General features: G+C 37.8%; 1 protein-coding gene across 1 annotated transcript in view; it reads right to left on the reverse strand.

The window, feature by feature from the left end:
* Positions 1–21,424, reverse strand: part of OSBPL6 (oxysterol binding protein like 6) — a 129,257-nt gene that overhangs the window by 57,477 nt on the left and 50,356 nt on the right. Inside the window, exons 3-7 of the mRNA XM_075511363.1 lie at positions 8,058–8,153; positions 4,993–5,115; positions 1,577–1,630; positions 738–851; positions 460–624 (exon numbers count right to left, since the gene is read on the reverse strand). Coding sequence (XP_075367478.1) covers positions 460–624; positions 738–851; positions 1,577–1,630; positions 4,993–5,115; positions 8,058–8,153 — 552 coding nt within the window. The remainder of the gene's footprint in view (positions 1–459; positions 625–737; positions 852–1,576; positions 1,631–4,992; positions 5,116–8,057; positions 8,154–21,424) is intronic.

A 21,424-nucleotide genomic window follows, 5' to 3' on the forward strand; every position in this document is an offset into this window, starting at 1 on the left:
AATAAGACAACAAAATATGCATTGTGATTTCAGTGACATCTGTGATTTGACTATACAGTTCCCCAAGATGCAGATTTTTCTGAACAGCATGTTGGAGAACCAAACCAAGAACCTCACAAGCAAACCATGTTTGCTAACCACCAGTTAGAAAAGCTGTTGTTTAAGAGGAAGAACATTATCAAACAGTAAAGAGACAGATTTATCCCTGATGACAAAGGCAAGTGCAAAGTTTTCTGGGGATGGTGGATTCTTTGCAAGATCTCTACAGCAGCCCATTAATGAAGGCTGCAGTAAGGTGAAATTAGACAGTCTTTCAGCTGCACACACTCACAGTTTTTTGCTGGCCATTTGTTCCCACAGCAGAAACTCCTCTCTATTGGCATTACAAGCACAGCCCACTGAAACTGCCCATGAGCAAGCCCAGCAGGCATGAGTTTTCAACAAAAGAACACCACATACCTTTCCATCTGACACATTAGCAGCTGGTGAAGACTCTGTAGTAGAGGCTGAAGGGAATATATGAAAGCTAGCATCTCTCGGAGATCTCACAATCTCATTCTGACGGTACAACCGGTGGTGGCGTAATTTTGAAACCCATGCATCAAATGAATCCTGGGACTTCACCTGGAAACAAATTCACTATCAAGAAAGCATTCAAAATACTACTTTTCTGCACATCTTTTACAGTTTTATTTATTTCCACTGAAAAGAAAGTAAGTATCTGCACCACTTTTTACCTTCAGATGATAGATATGTTCTTCTGTGTCAAGATCTATTCTACGAGCCTTCTTTTTTATCGACATAACTGATAAACCAACATCAATGCTTCCATGGACTTTGCCTTTCTGTATCTAAAATCAAAAAGCAGGGTAAGAAATTGGTAGTATCATGCACTTCTTCACTATATTTAACAGAAAAATATCTGGTGCTGAAGTGTTTTCCCATTTTATGAACATTTTAATATAAAGCCATATTAAAAAATAAAACCTGTAGTCAGACTAACCACTTACTATATTTATAGACAGAGAAGAGTATCTCACAAGAAGTGCTCGGTGCAGAGCCAACTCCAAAGTTAAAGTGTGTTGGTTCACACTAGTACACAGCTACAGGTAAGTGAGAAGCAGAGAAAATTAGACAGTACTCGGCTCCCGGCTGCTACCACTTGATAGTTATTGGTATCAGATCTAACTAATTTAATGCTACCCTTTATATCTCTTGAGTACATCATAATCACTTCTCTGTCCTATCCACATATCTCAGAATATTCAGCTCTGACTGACATCAAAACTGAAAAAGAAAAGTACATGGTCAGGCTAATCTCTCAAGCACCTTCATTAAATAAACTACTTTAAGTAATGTAGTTTTCATTTTCATAGAAGTAAGAAAAGGTAGAATTCTTGAGGACAGAAACCAACCAAAACCTTACAGGCTTTCCACATACAGATCTCTCTTTGAATCCACCAACAACTTTCATGTGTGCACTGTCATAAATATGCCTGGAGAGAGTATGATATTTAATCACCCTGGCAGGCTGAATTCCAATACAAATTTTAAAATGGTCTTCAACTTTACTTACATCAATTGGTGACTTTGAATATTTCAACATTCCATTATCCAGGACAAAAAACCTCTGAAAGAAAAAAAAAATTCTTTCTTAATGAGCAGATGCAATTTAAACAGTGTACAATAATTCATCTGCAAAAGAAAAGGATTACTCTGTAGCAATTAAGGAATGTTTGTGGGTTAAAAGAGAGGATAAATACAGTATTGAATAATTTTCTTGCTTGTTTTTTGACAACAATGATCTTCTAAGCAAGAAAAACTAGATTCTCTTTTTTTAACATTATGTTCTAGGTTTAACTTAACGAACCTCAATAATGAAGGGTATTTTTTCAGTTTTCCAGCCAATTCAATAAACCCTATAAGAAAGACACTGTAGGACAAAAGAGTTACGTCTGTTTCTTCATTTTCTTCCTGTTTTTCTTCCCACAGAAGCTGGTCACATTTCAAATTAGCAACCTACCTTCCCTATCCAGAAACTGAAAAGTTTTTCCTAGTGCAAGATCTACATCCCAAAAGGAAGACCCACATACGGGTGTTGTTGTGGTCTCCTTGATCTCCAGCTGGGAAAAAAATGCAAGCTGTGAGACACTGCTCTACCATCCAAAACTTTGTGCCTCATGGCAGACCTCTACGCAGTGAGGTAAAGATGAGATTGTAACTCATGCTCATTATACCTTTTATAGATGTAATCTAGCTAATACAGGTACTAGTACAAGTGTAAATATTACATCATTCCCAGCAACATATCCAGGTCATGGGAGGGCTTATGTTTTGGGTGTTAGTCATTGATATGGTGTGAGCCCCTACATCTTCATTGACATAGTTACCAGGGCTAGGCTAACCTGATGGTACCTATCTGTGCCACTGCTACACCTTTATTTTGCTGAGTGGCTCTTACAGCAGAGAGCAGAATCCCCTATTGACAATGTGTTTCTCCTGCAATTAAAGTTGCCCTAGCTTGTGGGTACCAAACCACTCAAGCTGCATTGCAGACAAGTTAGCATAGACTTTGGCACACAGCATAAAGCTACAGCCTAGCAGGAAACCTAGACTTGAAATGAGATTCACTGACTTGTGTTTACCACCACTAACTTTCAAAACATGCTAATTAATAGAAACTAATTCATATTTTAGAGTCTAACCTAAAGCAGTAATCTATGTGAAAAATCTAGAACACAGCACAATATTATCCTAGACTTTCTAAGCTGTCTGACATGGAAGGGAAGGACAATGTTTTCATGATGTGAACCCGTTACATTGACACTATGAGCAGGGTCAGTAGTTAGATGGCAGAAAATATCTCCTGAAGATGGTTCTGGAAATTATGTTAGTCGCACAACAGATGGTACCAATATCTCATGCAGGGCAAGAAAACAGTGCTTTCCTGGAGTCGTAACTTCTTGAATAAGATGTCAAAACAACAGGAGGGGTTTTGGTTCTGGCTTTTTTTAACTAGGTATGGGCATTAATGGACTTCACAAGAGCATAATATTAATTTCACATTGCTCTGCCTCTCTAAGTTCCACACACAAAAGAAAATGACCTTTCCTCATATTTCGTTCCAAAGTATATTGCACTTCAGAAGAGGATAAGCTACTCTCCAAGTCATACACATTATACCTGGTGTGCTACTAAAGCACATTCAGAACTGTCAGAATATGACACGCAATGCTCAATAGACAGAGGATGCTATGGCTTTGCTAGCAGAACATTACACAGCACATGCTACAATTACTGTCTCTGGAATTCCTCACTGGGCTCTCAGCACAAAGTATTGTTACTGAAACTGCAGGATATAGAGGCAGCAGTTGGAAAAAGAAAAAAAAGAAATTTATTAATCAATCCACAGTTTCAAAACATAAGTTCAGCATAGATCCTTAGGTGAAATGTAAGGCAGAGTAGAGGGGGATGCTGCACTGTGAAGCTCTTAATCACATTAAAAATTATTTACACAGGTAACTGTTCTAAAGTCAGCATGAAAAACAGATCATCAGTAGTGATCTCCTTTATAGAACTGTGAAAGTTGGACTCCCCTTGATCTCCTATAAAGTTCCTTACCAAAACAGACACTTGTCCAAGAAACAACACATTAACATAATGTATTTTAAAGGAGTGGAAGCAGTGGGTTATTCCATATATTCTTATCCATCTGATTAATTGTTTGGGGTTTTTTGGGGGGATGGAGGTGGTTTGTTGGGGTTTTATTTGTTTGGGGGGTTTTTGGTGTGCTTGTTTGTGGTTTGTTTTTTTTTAAATAAGCTGTCTTTTTCTGTTCTTTCAGTGTTTCAGGTATATCAGTTTGAAATCTTTTAATCACCTTAGATTAAATTCAAGTAGTGCATATGTATTTGATTGCTGAAACTACAAACTCTAGTTAAGTAAAACAAAACCAAAAAATCTAAGGTAGATAGGCATGCACAAAAAAGGGTGGCAGGCATATGTATAAGTTAGTATAACATTCAGAAAGAACAGAGAAATTAGGAAAAAAGTGTAATTTATACTAGTATGGACTGCATTTGGACTAAGACCTGAGTAAGTCCCACAGTGTTTAGCAAAAAACCCAAAGTTAATGCTTTGCCAGAAAAAACGCCATGTATAACAAATGGTTTCACTATCTGTTGCAGTAAAATGCATTCTGTCCTAGAAAATTATCCTGCTTCAAGTACCCTTAGCTACAAAAAGGCAGGTGAGCATCAATACCACACATCTTGTTGCTAAAAAAGGGGAAAAAAAGTAATTATTATGGTATAAAATACAGACAAAAGAGTTTATGAACACCAGGTTTAGGGCTAACAAAAGGTTGAATTATGCATGGAGAAATGTCTCCAAATTAACTAAATAGAAACAGGAGATTTGGGGTTGAGCTGTGGGGGGTCTTGTTTTGTTTTGTTTTTAAATTGAGACATCTAATGGCAAAAGTGCATAGTCCCACTGCATGCCCACACAGAAGATTGCAGTCAAGAAAACAAACAAAATTCAGGGACAAAGCTGAGCAAATCTGCCCAGTCAGCATGCCTGAAGGGGAATGCTCTTCTGTACGAACGCCTTGGGTCCATGCAAAAGCCCCTCAGCTCTCCTCTGCTATCATGAAGTCCTGTGTACTTTAATGCAATCTTATAGTACACAGCTACATTTTGTTATAATATATTGGAAAGAACGAAAGGGATATTGATTAAACCTCTTAAACCACAAGGCATCTGCTGCATTATTTACAACTTCCGCCTGGATTTTGAATACAACATTACACAGCAGGCACTGCAATTTGGAAGCCATGAGCTGTGTATGCAAACTAATTCTTTACACAATTTGAAGAAAAAGTCATACACCAAAATCCCAGGCATTTATTTGACATCCTAATTTCCTCTAGAGAAAAAATCCCAACTCATAAAATGAAGTAATAATCTTTTGACTGTTTTATGAGACATTTACCTTGTGCCAACCTTTTAAAGGCCATTTTCTCTTTTTCAGCATGAAACCTTCATGTTTGTCTGGCTTCTGGACATTTGTCTGGCCTATTTTCAGACCCTCTATGATTTCCCAGCTGTCAGGTTCCTGCTGAAAAAGTATGAAGACACATTGATTAATTAACTGTGCACACACATGATGAAAAATTGCACTTACATGTAGCACCAATTCTCCAGTGCAAGACAAAGAGTAAAGGAGGGCTAGGCTTTTAAATCAGCCTATTTAGGTACCAAACTACATGGTCACTGTATTATGTCCAGCTCTATTTCATTTAAAACTACTGAATATGAATATTTTTGGAAGTCTAATGCTTACCAGGTAACTAAAAGGAAGTTGAAGCTTTTCAAAAAGTCTGACACTATCAATGAACAACAATCCGAGGGTGGGTCTGGACACGCTGTTCACAACAAGGACTGCATCCCAATGAAATAAATACATCCAAATACATTAAAACAGGATCAAGTTGTGGCTGAGCTAACTATAAGAAAGGTCAGACCTGCTACAGGAGGTAATGGTGTGAAAGTGCAGGTGGCTCCGACCGCCTGTTAAGTCTATCCAGAAGGCACCCCACAAATTAGCACTGCACTGTAAGAACTAAAAGGACTGAAGAGATTTTGCAAGATTCTGCCCATATTAGGCAGAATCTGCATGTTAAAAAGGTACCTTTACTCAGAGTATTCCTTCTCTAAAGAAAGATGGGATGATGAGATGAAATGAGGAAGAAACCATACTGTTAAATATATGGGCATATAATAACAGTGCCCTTTGTGGTATTCCCTGATCATAAAAAATTATACATTTTCTGATCTTTAAAGTACAAGCTACATTGATTCTGGATATTCTAATTTTTCCTTAAAATCAGAAAAACAAGCAGAAGAGGTTGGTTTGTTGTTGGTTTTGAACATAGCCAGCTCTTGTCTTCAAAGGCATTTTATGACAGAGTTTCACAGGCTAATTGCACCTTTAGAAATCTGCAAAAGGAATTTTTTATTATTATTTTCCTGCATTCATTTTAACTGTATTAAGAGAAATTTATAGGAAAGCTAACTAATTTTCTCTCTAGAGAAAAGAATAGGAACTGTATCATTTCAGATACAACTAGCTGTATGCCTTTCAGGGAGCCAATTAAAGCATATTTCTTGTACATACCACTTCTTATGCATGATGACTTGTACAACTCCAGCCAGACTTACAATATACCATAGTGAACAGCTAAAGAACAATATTTTTAAAGAGAAAAAACAATCATGCCTTTATTTGTATCCTCTTGCTACTACTGTAATCAACAAAATTCTGTACCAATTTAAAAATCTCCTATTGCCTGCTCATTAAGGCTCTATTTTACTAATTGTATCCTACAATATTGTAAATTTGCATTTTCTCAGCTGATCTGTCACAACTCCCAGCAATGTTATGAAAAGTTATGGAGAGAGTAAGGAGCTCATGCAGTATCAAACATTTAAAGGGAAAAAAAAATTGTCTCCTCCATTTCCCACAAAAGTGTTCAAAGCCAAGCACTGTCAGTCTTTCGTAACACCTCCAGGTAAGTCACGTAGCCCTGATAACATTAACATTACTATTATGAAAATACAATTTCAAAAGTAACAGCAAATTTCAAATCTGTAATTTTCAATAAGGTCTTGTTATTTTGAGAAGGGCGAAAAGCTCTATCCCAAATAATACATACTGCAGTAAATTTTAATACAAATGTTTACTCAGTTTAGTTTTCCCTGCATAACTATAAACTGGAACTATCCCAGTGCCTGTAAATGCCATGCTCTAAAACCACCTTTTTTAGTTTCCTGTGTTTTGCTTGGATATTCTATTTCCACTACTGTACAGGGAAGCACATATGCATTATTTTTTCCCTACAAAGAAGCACTTGGCACTTGAGGGGGCCAAATTAAACTACGAGTCCCCTGGGGTGAGCAGAGAATCTCTCTCCACAACTCTACCAACTGATTCTTCACCATATTGATTTCTCCTTTAGAAGATCAGCTGCAGGCATAAGTCTTTTATCTACTAGATAACATCAGTATTGATTACTTCTCAACTAGAAATCACACAATCTCATATAGATATTCATTTAAACAAAAGGCCTGATACAGAAGGACAAAATGAGCAATTATTCAGTGCAACATGGATACCTGTCTTCTGCTGCGCCAGTGCTACAAGCTGTTCTTAAAAACCATCCTAACTATCCTAACCGTGCCTCATCCCACAGGTTTGGTATGATGAGACACGCCCAATACAAGGGACATTATGCAAGAGCAGCCAGAAATGGGGGAAAACTAGAGTGAAAGATTTTTCTTTTCCACCAAATATTCCATCACAGCATCCTCACCTTTTCAGTAACAATCTTACTTTTTCATATGAAGTATCTTAAAATAAAGCCTTCTTTACATGGAATTAGACTTATTTGGACTCAGTTATTCCAAAACTGAGAAATTCAACCAGGAAGAAGGTGACTGCAAAGCACCACACACAAGGCTGCACCTTTTAGGAACTGATGGTGTTACCCCTACAGTTCTATCCATTTCTCTGCCTCAGGAAAGAAGGTCTCAACAAGAGATTTTGAATTTCAAACTTTAAGAAACTACCCACAAGGAATGTCATTAGGACATATTTTTTAAATTAATATCATTATTGATTAGCAGCAATTTTGGACTTGGATATGATTTGCTCTACCTTAGTAAGAGGATTGGACCATGTCATTTCTCAAAGTCCCTTCTAGCCCCATATGCTGAGATTGTGAAATGTGTTCCTGGGGGCCATCCATGGGAAAAAAAAAAAAAAAAAAAAAAACCCAGACCACCACCATCCAAATCTTTAATTTTGTTAATATAACATCTACTGAAGATTACTGGCCCTCTGACACTTCAGCTGGGCAACAGGAAGCTCCAGGGCAGGCTCACAATATACTCAATGGTAGAATCATACAAAGCAATATCCCAAAGCTGCTAGTCAAACTATTTTCTAACTACAGAGGGAAAATCATCACCCAGGTTACAGCCCATGCTTTTGCTTACCTTGGATAGAGAGATAGGGTCGCTTTCAAGGAACTGCTTGCTTAAAGAAGGGTCTGTGCTTCCCGAAGAAGCCTTCCGCTCCAAAATATGAACACTCTAAAAAAAAAAAAGTAATTAAAGATAACAACTTATTCAATCTTACTTTTTAAAATACATATTAAGTAATGAATGAACAATCATTACACTCCTTATATAAAATATCAGCATCGTGGCTCAAAACGTACCAAGTACTACCCGTGCATGACATAACTGCACAAATAGTTTGTCTTCTGAGGCAATACACCTCTCTGTCCTTCCTCTCTTTCTTTTTTTATTATTAGTTTTAAAACTAATTACTCTGTTCAGCCTAGAAATGACTGGGAACTAAAAAAAGACAGGAAAGACAAGTAATGCAGTTCTTACCTACAGAGATGCAAAGCGCTCCTAGCCAGACCTATTATGTTTTCTGCTAAGATACAAGACACTGAGTATCCATATCGTGCAGTTGGCACTGTCCTACGTTGACTTCTGAAGCAAACCATTGCACATAAGATATTACTGCCTCTAACATATTCATTATCACAGCTTAGCATTCTGTTATTGGCTTCTCAACTGAGGTGCAGTAACTCATCACGAGTGCTTTTAAAAGATTACAGGTGTTCACAAGATCAGTTACTGGGTCTCAGCTGATGGGCTTGCTGGTGAACATTTATGGAACACAATGATCTTAAACCATTACAGCTGTTTTTACATATGACAATACTATAAAGTTTTATATCTTCAAAGCATAGTACAAAAATGAAATACATAATGTCACAACTAGTCCTGAAAAAACCTGCTATTCTTAGAAGACATCTAAAAATGTCTTCCCATTTTCCAGAAATGTTTCATTCATATTTTGTAAAAGAAAAAGCATTTTTGCTACAGGAGAAAATAACCACATTCTGCCTGCTTGGATTTGCATTTCATTCTCAGGGGAAATTTTGCTACATCTCATATTATTATTTGGTAAGAATTCTACCACAAATGTCAGTAGTATCTCTTTGGCATGAAATAAAACTATTTCATTTCCAGGACATGTAGCACAATGACAAACTTGCAATTGCAAGGTAACTGCAATTGCAATTACCCTGTGAGAAGGGTAAGTTTTTCTCAACTGAAAACGACCATTACATTTTGTTCACAATTAGGCTTCTTTACATTCACTGAAGAAGAGATTACCCAGGTACAAGTGACAGCAGAAACAATCAGGGAATATAAAAATACATACAAACAGCAGAGTAAATATTATTGTTTATACAGATAACTAAGTACATAAGGACCATAACCAAACTAAATGAAAATAAACACAGCTATTCATATAAATGCATATATAACACAGACCACATCTTGCTGCAGAGCAACACAGAGACCTTCATTGTTCTCTTTCAATTTGCAACTGTGAATGAGAATAGGAAAATATGGGGATTGTCTCTGTTGTCAGTGGAGATTAATAAGCATCCCTGCCACTATGCAACAATAATTGGCATTTATTTTCAGTTACTTTTAATTTAATTTTACAGTGAAGAATGTGGAAAAGCAGCAGTATTATGTTACCTGCCACATTCCCCAGGGCAGACCAGCAAAAGCTTTGTCATCTATGCTTTGAAATCTTCTGCTTTATCAAACAAAGCTCAATCTTATTACTTAGCCCAATGTCTATTACTAGTCAAATGAGAAAAACGTTTGTAGTTATGTAGTACAAGTTCCTACATTACACATCAAATAATTTAATATGCTTGTTTGAGCTGAGCACCACAAAGTTACTAATTATGAACTATGATAAAGTTTTCTCATTGAATAGATGAAATGCTACTTATGCATACAGCATCACATTTAAACAATATACAAGAAAACCTAAATCTGTTCCTCCAAGGAAGATTAAAATGTCGCTTGATTAGCATAATCAGGACGATTCCCAACTTTCTTGCCAGTTTTGTTTGGCAGGCAGGAATCCCTCCATCTTGAGATGGAGCAATGCCCAACACAGATGTTCTGAAGGTCTTGTATGTAGCAGCCAGTGCAGTTTGTTGTTACATAACTGCAATTTCATTTTGTACAATATTTAGAGTGGAGTAACTCAACAGCCCTTGGCTTGCCAGATTTCCAGTGACATTTTCAATTGCATGATTTTAAGGCAAGGGGCTTTTGTGCCTTTTTTTTTTTTTTTTAATCAGCCCTCAGTCATTACAGTTCCACTTCAGTTGAGAAATACATTATTAGCTAACAGCACTTTAATGAATGCTGACTTACTCAACAATTTGTTTGGAAATAAGAAAATTAACACTTTTAAAATAAAATTGCCTTCTTTACATTCCTTACTTCCAGAAGCGTTGTCTTGTTGTCTGTAAATGTCTGCTTTCGAATTCTTTTCTGTCATGACCACCATTACACTGACACAAAATCAGTTCTTTAAATGTGACATGTCTCTAGCATAATGTTAAGAGACATTACTTGGTGCAAAATGTTTTCCATTAATGCATGTTATTTTTCTGCAAAATTACAGCTACAAATTACATAATTATTTGACTTTTTGAAAAGCAGCTATTTTTATAGTACAGGAGTTTGGTTATTTAGCATCACAGAAATAAAAATTATTTAGATCTTGAAGTTATTATCAAGGGGTTTTTGTTTTAACAAGAAAAATAGAGTTGCTAAAGGAAACAGTTTAAAAAGGTAATGAGAAGAAAAGGAAGAAAGAGGTAGATCAATACAGCTTCTGGGTTTTGTTTATAATCAAACAGAAAAATGAATAATCCATTAATCTAGGCGTACCAATCAACGTGGTACTCTCACGCCTCTCATCCCAAGAATACAGGCAGACAAAATCAACCTCTGCATTGTTCCGTTCCAGACTTCCCTCATACTTCAGGATTACCTGTGCACTATCGCTGGCTTGTCCTGGAGAAAAATGCCAGCACCATCAAATTCTGTGTGCTCTTGGAAATTAATTCAACAAGATTACAAATTTAACTGTAATTCCATTGCTAAATCTTAGTCCTAACTACAATCCTTCCTTCAGCTTTCAGATTATTCACAACATACATTATATATGTGAACACACATTTGCTCCACAATGCCCCTAACAAGCCTACACACGGGGAACACAAATGCTGATTCTGCCCTGCATTTTTTTCATGTTGCTTCCCAAAGACATGTGAGGGAGAAGGAAGCTGATAGAGAAAATAACAGTATGATGTTGTTTCATATTCTCATCTTCTCTGCAGGGCATGAATGGAAAACATATTTTACAATATCTTGCTATATATCTTACCAACTTCATTTCTCAGTTAAGAGTTCAGTGACCCGTTCACCTCGTCCACCAGAACAAATACTAGCACATGGAGCATCTGATCTCCATCAGGCCAGAGGCTGAAGACCCTAACATTTCTTAACTGAATCTGACTTCCCATTAAAAGAAAAGACATTCAGCTGTTTTCAAAGGGAAGTCAAGGAAAGAAAAAAGATATTGGGTAAGTAGAGATAGGAAATCCAGTGAAGGACAAGTCTGGCACTCATGCCTCCCCTTTCTGCTTCACTACTTAATTACTTAATGGAATGAATTATATTTAACATGATGAATTCTCTCTAATTTATAATTGATTCATTTCCAAGAAAAATACATGCTGGTGAGGAATTTATCGCTCACATTGGACACAGACTCTCTTTAGTTCAGAAATGTGCACAACATGTGGCTAACAATTAATGAAAAAGATTTGGTGGGTCATCTTGTTTGCTCGCAGCATTCAGCAGTCTTCAACACCCATAACCATGGGGCCTAGACATACACTGTTCTACAACGCTAATTCAAAATAGAGCTTTTCTGTGTGGTATTTTGTGTGGGTTTTTTCCAGTCCTTAGGACTAACTAGTGCATCTTTTATTATCTGCTATTCACTGGCATTCTTTTTGCAACCTAGCTACCCCTGTAGAACACAGGCCTGTGTTCTTATTTGAATTCCGTTTAGTATGAAGTACAATGCTTAACCACTTTCTCTCAACTAAAACCATAGTATTCTCCAGTTATCTGAAATACAGCAGCAGTAATAAGGTAGACACAGATTTGACTGCAGACATACCAGTTTTTACTACCTTTTAAACAAAGCTGTGATATATGCTGAGCTAATCTGCAATATTATTTGCAAAGGGAATAACCTTGTGTCGTGGTTTAACCCCAGCCAGCAACTAAGCATCATACAGCCACTGACTCACTCCTCCCCAGTGGGATGGGGAAGAGAATCGGAAGAGTAAAAGTGAGAAAACTTGTGGGTTGAGATAAAAACAGTTTAATAGGGAAAGCAAAAGCTGTACACACAAGCAAAGCAAAGCAAGGAATTAATTCACTCCTTCCCATGGGCAGGCAGGTGTTCAGCCATCTCCAGGAAAGCAGGGCTCCATCATGCATAATGGTGACTTGGGAAGACACCACCATCACTCCAGACATCCCCCACTTCCTTCTTCTTCCCCAGCTTTATATGCTGAGCATGACGCCATATGGTATGGAATAGCCCTTTGGGCAGTTGGGGTCAGCTGGCCTGCCTGTGCCCCCTCCCAACTTCCCACGCACCTGGCAGAGCATGGGAAGCTGAAAAGTCCTTTCCTTGACTAGTGCAAACATTACTTAGAAACAACTAAAACATCAGTGTGTTATCAACACTGTTTTCAGCACAAATCCAAAACATAGCCCCATACTAGCTACTGTAAAGAAAATTAACTCTATCCCAGCCAAAACCAGCACACCTTGAAACTTGCTTTTATCTTAGGCTGCTTCTCAGTCAGCTCTGGCTTTCCTTCTGTTGATGTTGGAATAAAGGCAGAGTCTTGAATATCATTGTGAGAGAAGAGTGAGTACAAAGCAAAACAACCATGTCTCCATCAATGTATTTCTCCTTTCTTTCTTCTAGCATGTTTTTTTTTAATTTGTGTAAAGCAACCATGGTCCTATTCTCATCCTCAGTCTCTGCTATTGACTCTCTCTTATTGACATAGATATTTTCAACAATCTCGGCTATCAACCAACAGACAAAGAAACTTAAAAATACTTTATGAATATCACCTGTAGCTAATCTTTTTTTTTCTTCTTGTAGCACATGCACATCTTGTACAGAAATGTTCTTAAGAGCAACATTTTCTCTTCGTAACCTTTTTACTGAAAGACAAGTATATCTAAGCAGCAGTCTGTAGCATATTAAAACATACAGGTATGTATGTCTCTACGTCTTTCCTAGGATATTCAAAATAAACACTTCTTGTGTTACAGAAATGTCAAGGATTTGTTAGCTCAGGAGCTCTCTGTCAGTCCTTTCTGGAACTCCAGCTTTGTATTGTACATAGCACTTCATGTCACTGCTTTTAGGCTCTGGAAGCAAAGAAGCCTTTGCTTTTCAAGGTACTTTTTGACAAACTCTGAAGAGAAATAAGCTCTTGCTCCTCTGAAGAGCTTCTTGGAGGGAAGTATTAGCACAACTGGATAAAGGAGAAAAGAGCTATCATTGTAACAGCAATCTTCCCTTTGCCAGAGCGATGGTTTGGAACGACTACCAAGTCACAGCCTGAGTCTTTTAATGACAATCTTCTCCTTTCACACGTTAGATTTTGACACGCTTATCTCAAAACAGAGCAAACAGATAAATTGACAATATCTGACAAAGAGAATTCAAATGTTTGCTAATGATACAAAGCATTTTTTATGACTATTGAGTAATAGCAATTAAAAGGATTGATATTTCGCTAAATAGTCTCAGGCTAGCAATTCATTTTATTAGTGCTAATATAGTTTAAAAAAAAAGGAGGGAAAATAAAATTACATACACAAAAGAAAACCATTCTTCAATATGTTAATTTGTTAAATAATGAAAGCATACTAGACGTTGAATGGCCTTCTTCAGAAAATATATGCAGTCTTCACTTTAATAAATCATTGCAAGGGAGTCTAAGTTAACACAAATCATAGGCCAAAAAGTTGGACACTCACCTAAAAAAGTGCGTACGTTCAAAAAAAGAAAGTCCTTTCTTCCTGGGGCTCTCTTTCACATCCTTGTGTAAGCTACTCACTTAGACTTTCTCTATATCCTTTAAACTTTAATATATGCAGTACAAAAATACAGGAGGTAGGAAAAAAGGGGTTTTGAAAAATTTTTAATCAGAATTTTTTTTTTTTTACATTAAATCTTATTCTACTGGGATAAAAAAGTTTGGATGTAACAGCTTCATTTTCAATTCCAGGATAAAGTATTTAATAAAAACAGAAAAAGAGAGATGTCAGAACAGCAAATAGCTTTACTAACGCACACATTTATTCTGCCTAATACATTTGTATGTCTTGAATGTGGATAATCCCAATCACGCATGAGTGTCTTGAAAACAGAAGCCTTCATATCACACCTGCCATCACCCTCCCTCTTCTTTTCACTTTTGTGTCTTTCCTCTCCACTGAGGAAATGAAAATAAAATCATGCTTCTCTTTCTTCTCCCCCATTTGTTTCCCAGAAATCCTAAATGGCACTTCAGAAGAGTTGCATTTCTGCCCTCTGAATTCATGTGTGTGTGTGTGTTGTGCGTGCGTACACACACACATTCCTCACTGATCCCAGACAGCCCATTTTGGATCGAGCTGCAGTTAGAAAATGACTGCATATTATGATAATATCAATCAATGTTTGAGAACACTTGAATTGTATGAATATTCATTTTTTTAAAACATACAAGCTGACTTTTTAGTTTATATTCTCAAGGAAAGTGAGACATGCTCATGTAGGTATGGACATGCATGCACGGTAGAGGGGAAAAAATGAGACAGGAGGAATGCAAGAGTGACCATGTCCTGAAAACACCACTTTAAATTATCTGTCATAAATTGCATGGGTAATTAAGCTTTTATGTGAGCAATTTCCCAGGTTTTGTAATAGAAGATAGCTACATACACCACTTCTAATCAAACTGACACAGTTCAAAAAAAGAAATCTTTCTTCATAGCACGTATCTGAACTTCAGCATTCTCCACGCGGTCTGTAAAGCACTCCTAGAGGTAAGATAACTCAGATAGCAATGTTTATGAAGCTCAGAGAACATGTACACATGGTCCTGTGGGACAACTTGGCATGCACACTATCACTGTCAAGAACCAAACCAAGTCTCCTGCACAGTCTTTTTTCCCCCACAGATCTTTCAGACATTGTGCTGGCTTGCCTTATAGACCAGGCTATCTGTCTCTCCTTGACTGCTCCAGTCCATTTTATTTCTTCAACAGCTTTAAGGCCAAGTCTTTCTTAGAAAAAGGCAGCATCTCCCTCTATTAATCTCCAGGATTGTACCCTGGGACATCTACCCTGGTCTCCAAACCACTATAGATATTACCAAGGACAGGGGCACTTGTGATCCAAGTATCTGTTGATTGGAGAGGGCCCATCCAGTGCACATGCACACAGATGTACTACTTCTGGTTGCCATGTATCTATCACGTAAATTCTAGGCAGAAATACAGGCACAAGATGAGGGACATCTGCTGCGTGCCTGCAGGCTGGCTTCACAACATACAGACAGCAAGCCTGATACATCCAGCCTGAACTGGGCTCCTGGGCATGTGTTGCTGCCAACATGTGCCAGCAGCCCTGCCCCGAATGATTCCCACTGCTGGAGAAGGAATGTCTCATACTTTCAACGCACCCATTGGCATCAGTGCTCGGGGGGCCTGCCTCACCCCTGGGGTCAATCTGCACCAGTTCCCTCTGAGTCTCACTTAAACAGGTTCCTATCCCATCCCCAGGCAAATCTGTAGTCCGGAAAGCTTCACTTCGAAAGTCTTTACCTTCTTCTGAAGGTCTGATTGTGCCACGTGTAGATGTTCACTCATCAGGTAGTTCACTGTTATCCATTTGAGTGATGAAAAAGGAATCTAACAGGCCTGAGATTCATGATTTAATTTAAGGCAAGTGCTATGGCATTGAACTTAATGTAACATGCACATGGGTGTTCTACAGCTTTATAAGTTACACTGTTTCAGACATTTTTTCAGATACTGAAGGAAGACCCACTACCTCCTGAACCTAAGCAATATTTTCAGACTCTATTAAAGGCACAGAAAAAAAAGTGTTGTAGAGTAGCAGCAGCTAACCAACTTAAAGAATAATTGCATGTTTTTGTGAACAATTTTGCCACTTCATTCCTTGGCTCCCTCAGAACATATGCTTGCTCCAGTGAGATGTTGCTTTTAAAGCACTTATTTTACACTTCCTGCTCTAATGCTGCTTCAACTGTATTATGTGAAGAGAGTTAATTAGGAAAGAGAGCAAAAGAGAATTACATCACTGTAATAACAGTACTTGCCATTTAGTAGCATCTTCAGTTTGAAACTCTCAAAGATGTTAATAATTATTATTGAAATAATTCTCACAAACTACTGAGAAGTAAAAATGCTCTTAGAAGTCCATCCTTTGCTACACAGCAAAGCTAGGAATAAGGCTCCATGTTCTCAGGTCTGTACCATACCTACTAGACAACTGTCCATCCTTGCCTTCCTTGCTTTTAAAAGTCACAGAGAGACAGGAACAAGTGAAATTTACAGGTAACCACCAAGAATTTTTTCCCAGATGTCACATCAGGCTGACAGCAGTGAGCGAGCATGTAGGTTGCTACTCAATTTAAGAATAAAGAAGGGATATAAATGCACTCAGATTTCTCTTCCACATGGAAGATATTACGTTATATTATATTGCAATCTTGTATGAGCAACTCTATCTGAGGCACACTGGACAGATAAGGCAGGCACAGTAAAAATGCCAGTTGATTATATTGTCATTGTTTATGAGGCAGAAATCTATAATGAAGCCACAAAAGCATCCTTGATATTATGTGACTGATTGTAACTGGTCATAAACAAAGAGAAAGTTGAGTTTGAGGTATCTCAATATATTAAAACCAAAAAATTAAGCTACATGAGCATGAACACTCCCTCCTATCCCTTCACAAACTCTCACACATCTAATTGTTCTCAGTCTCTCAGAAAAAGCACCAAAAATGCTAAATGAAATAGGACAATGAAAAGAGAGAGACTCTTCCAAAGGACTTTAATTTCCAGCAGGCAAGATGGATCTGTGTTATGTGATGGACCTTACCCTGCCTACCAAGGGAAAAGCACTAGTGGCTGAAATCCCATAGCTGCTGCCACCACAGCTGCTCCTACCATGACCCTTCCCATTGCCACTGCTCTGCTACTTACCACTGAGCTGCCAGGAAAGGTGTAGCAGCAACAGGAGCCAAAGCAATAGCAACAGCAGGTCTCTCATTTTAAGCCCCAGCATTTTGTATTAAGTAGCTTCAGTCTCGAATACTAGACTGCTTTTTCTATGGGACAGATAAAAAGTGAATCTGCTACACAAAAAGATCTTCTTAAACATCAAGCAGTTAGAATAAAAGATTGTTTGCAACTTTTTTTTTTCCCCCTTCTACATATCAACCAGCTCTCCCAGATACTCCTGGTCACAAAAAAAAAATCTCTCCCCTTGCTTTCCTTCTGTCTACTCTGCCCTTACTTTTTCAGCCAGTTGTTGTTCTCCCTACAAACCAGTCCTTGCTTCTTAGTTCCATGGCCTACAACCTCATGAAGCATTTGGCGCACCCATTTCTCTCTCCCCTACTCATTTCTTTCACCTATTCATTTCCTAACCAAATGTCTCACTCTCTAAACCAAGTACCTTTTTGCTTTCTACACTGCACAGCTGACCACTCCACTCCTGGCACTTCTTACTTCTCCCTCCTGTACTACCCACTTGCTGTGGCATACAGACCGCCCATGTGAACTCAGCTTCACAGAACCTGATGGTCCCTGCAGTACATCTATGAAAAATTTGTGGCTTATTATCTCCTGGGAAAAACTTGATGGCCGTTTTCTTAGACAAGAAACTTCCCTTCATAATTCTACTTTTACTCTTCTTAATGTTAGCTGAAAGCATGAAACTCTAGAATTGACATAGAACCCATGATATTTTTCTATTATGCACATCTCTTCTCATTATGCTTTATCATTAGTTGATGACAGAGACAACAGACAAGTCACTTCTCTCTTTTTCTGCTCCCAATCTATGTTTGCCTCATCTAATCAGCACTTTATGCCAGCGACTGCCTTTATTATGTGCTTAATACAGTGGATAGCACTGTGAGGCCTAGATTTCTACGGCATCCCTGTATCCAAATAACGATTACTAGTCCTTTTTTTCAGGTACCACACATTTCACCCCCAGATTCACCTAATGCAATAACTTTTTTCTAGTCTTCCAGTTACTGTATAAACTAAGGTTTGGTTAAGGTTGCTGCAGACAAATGACTCGATTCTTCCATCATCAGTAAAGCCTTTATATCTACAAAATGGTGATACCCACCTTAGGAAATACTGCTTTCAGGAGACTACTTTGATAATTAAAATATAGTGGTTATAAAAAGCTAACTAGGCGTTTTCCAGCACAGACCTCTAGGCAAGACCAGAGTCTTGACTTTGGAATCACGATCTGCTCCTAAATTTCAAGGCCAGGTAAACACCTTCAGCCCAAACCCAGCCCTTTCTGCATCCCTTGAGTATAACCCTTCTCCTACTTGCCAATATTGCTCTTACAGAAAGAAAAAAAAACACATTAAAATCTGAAAAGCAGATGTTTGCTGCTCTGGAAAATCTTCTTTCTTTTTCCTTCAAAGCCGCTATCTTTCACTCTTTACGTATGGCTGAAAGACAGCAGTCATTTGAAAAATGAAAACTCTCCTAGTAGAAAGGTGACCATACAAGGCTAAAAGCAATAGGAGTAAAAGCTTTTCTCCTTTTGTGTTTGCTGTGTGGGAAAAGAACCAAGGATTTGTTGAAACAGCAATCTGGCAAAGAGAAACAGAGAGAGAAAGAGATAAGAGCTGATCATCCCTCCCCTCTAAAAGACCAAAAAGAAAATTGAGACATTAGAGGAGAAATCCTCGCATTTAAAATAGCAGACATTGCTAAATCCACTTCACATCATGTATTAGCTACCCTTCAGGTGGTGGTCAGAAAAGTCAAAATCTCTCCTTTGTTCACAGTTTCATTATTATTACTTTCTTTCTGTATCACTCCCTCTGTTTAATAGCCTAGGGTCAGGCCCCAATTTACCAAACTGCACATTGTTAATCCTATAATGTATTTACTTCTTTCTGCCTTCTCAGCACAATATTGCTACCCATGCACTGCAAAGAATATATAACATATTACAGTCTGCAGTATGACTTGCATACTTAGTCAGTAAATAAAATATGGAATATTTATAAAGACACACATCAAACTGAATACACAACATGATTTTACCATATTCAGCTGTACTTTCTAAAAACAGTGTTACTTTTCCTCCTTTTTGTTGTGCAACAGAATATGACTAGCCTTTTCAGAGTTTCATGAGGGATGAAAAACAAGAATCTCCCTTTCCAGCATGGCCCACAAAAAAGGTTGTCTGAATTGCAGTTTTTATGCTCAACGTTGTATGGGGACTCAAATTTCTCAGGGAGATCCCCCGACAGTGGAAATGACAGGGGTTCTATGCTCTGCAACAGCTCCACAGTAGGAAAAACTGCTGCTGCTCCATTCTAAATTATTCCTTAGCAAGGACACCACAACTGCCCTGCCACCCTGCTCAGCTCAGGAGTTAAATAAAACAGGTTGGTCCTGGGCTGCCTCCTATCTAATAGTCCAAATTAACCACGATTTTGACAAAAATGAATGACACTAAAGTTCCTACGATGACGAAAATCTGAACCCAGTTTTTTTGTTATTGCTGGCTTCAAGTCTGTTCATTTATCAATTACTTAGTCAGGGAGCCTGCAAACTGGCAATGTCAAAGCTTTTGCTGACTGCTAATTCTCTTAGGTGACGTACATTGCACAAATAAGAAAGCTACATTAAAATGCCAGCATTATATACAGCACAACATTTTCCACTCTCCCTGAAATGGTTTATCATAGTCATGTTCACACTCATTCAGCCTCCTGCACCATAATTTATTGGGAAACTGTGCCATAATTGCTGGTATGACTTTGACAAGAATTATATGATGAGGAGATTTCAGTCATTAACCATCTAGAAAGTGTTATCCTTACATATGACAATGAAAGCTACATTGACACTTCATCCAGTCACATCACTTTCCATATCCATACATATTACCCCTTCAGGAAGGGTGCTGTTCTCCTAGCTGCTACGAAGACAGAATTTTCAAGCCTTTTCAAAGTAAAACCAAACAGCCCACAAACCAAAATCCCCTACCCCCCAGCTATCATTGCATTTGGGGGAAAGCCTATGAAAACCAAAACATATACAAATAATGCCACAAGCAAGGAAAGAAATTAGAAACACAATTGTTATAGTAGATGGTACGATGAAGCTGGTTGATTTATAGTGTCTACATGCGCAAAGGAAACATTCATATGTTTATTTCCCTGAATATAGTACCATTGCACCTCATGCTGTGTTGTGTGCTGAAGCTGTTTCACTGCAGAAGAAATTGCCCATCCATTCATTCTCCTGGATATTTATCTGCCTTTAACACTGAAAGCACTAAGACAAAAAAATGAATGCCTAGCAGTAGCCTTTCCAGTCCACATTTACATGCCTAAATATACTTGTTAAGCATCATCAGACATTATCGGATCCAAGAGAGCTCTGGATGCATCACACCATCAACCTCTTCAGCATTATTTTAAAATCATGCTTCACGTTTCAGTGACCAAATATGGACTTAAAGTTAAGCATCCATTTCATTATGATGACAGGTATACCTTGCTCTACCCTGTTGCTATGGTAACAGATATGGTAGCCATTAGATTTATGGTAAAATGTATTCCCAAAAGGTAATTTTTTTCATTCTCACTTGCATGATCGTACCAAACTGCCTAATTACGAAAAGAACTCAGAGGATATGCTCTTAGCTGAGCTCAGCAGCTCCTACAAGTCTTGCATTCACCTTCTTTGGTTTTAAATGTGAGAGAGAAAATATATTGATGCTTTAAACAAAAGATGTCAAAATTATTGCTCCAGATGGAACTAGCGAAAAATTAAGAGATCATATGCTAACCAGGACTTAACTGAGTACAGCAATGCCAAATCCTGTACAGCATGAAAGGCAAAATATCTATCACCTGTGAGAACATCAATTTTGGCTTCACTGAAGAGCAATGGAAATTATTAAAACAATTCCAGACACATTTCCTACCTGTTACCGAACACACATCAGAATTCTTCTCCTGATTTAACGTTTTAAACATACCTTATGGTAAGGCTATTTAAAGTCAAAGCTGTAAATGTTACAGTTTTCATTAAAATTCTCAGTTTTCAAAATTTTTATAAGT

The sequence above is a fragment of the Mycteria americana genome, chromosome 9 (assembly GCF_035582795.1).
Source record: "Mycteria americana isolate JAX WOST 10 ecotype Jacksonville Zoo and Gardens chromosome 9, USCA_MyAme_1.0, whole genome shotgun sequence".
NCBI classification, from domain to species: domain Eukaryota; kingdom Metazoa; phylum Chordata; class Aves; order Ciconiiformes; family Ciconiidae; genus Mycteria; species Mycteria americana.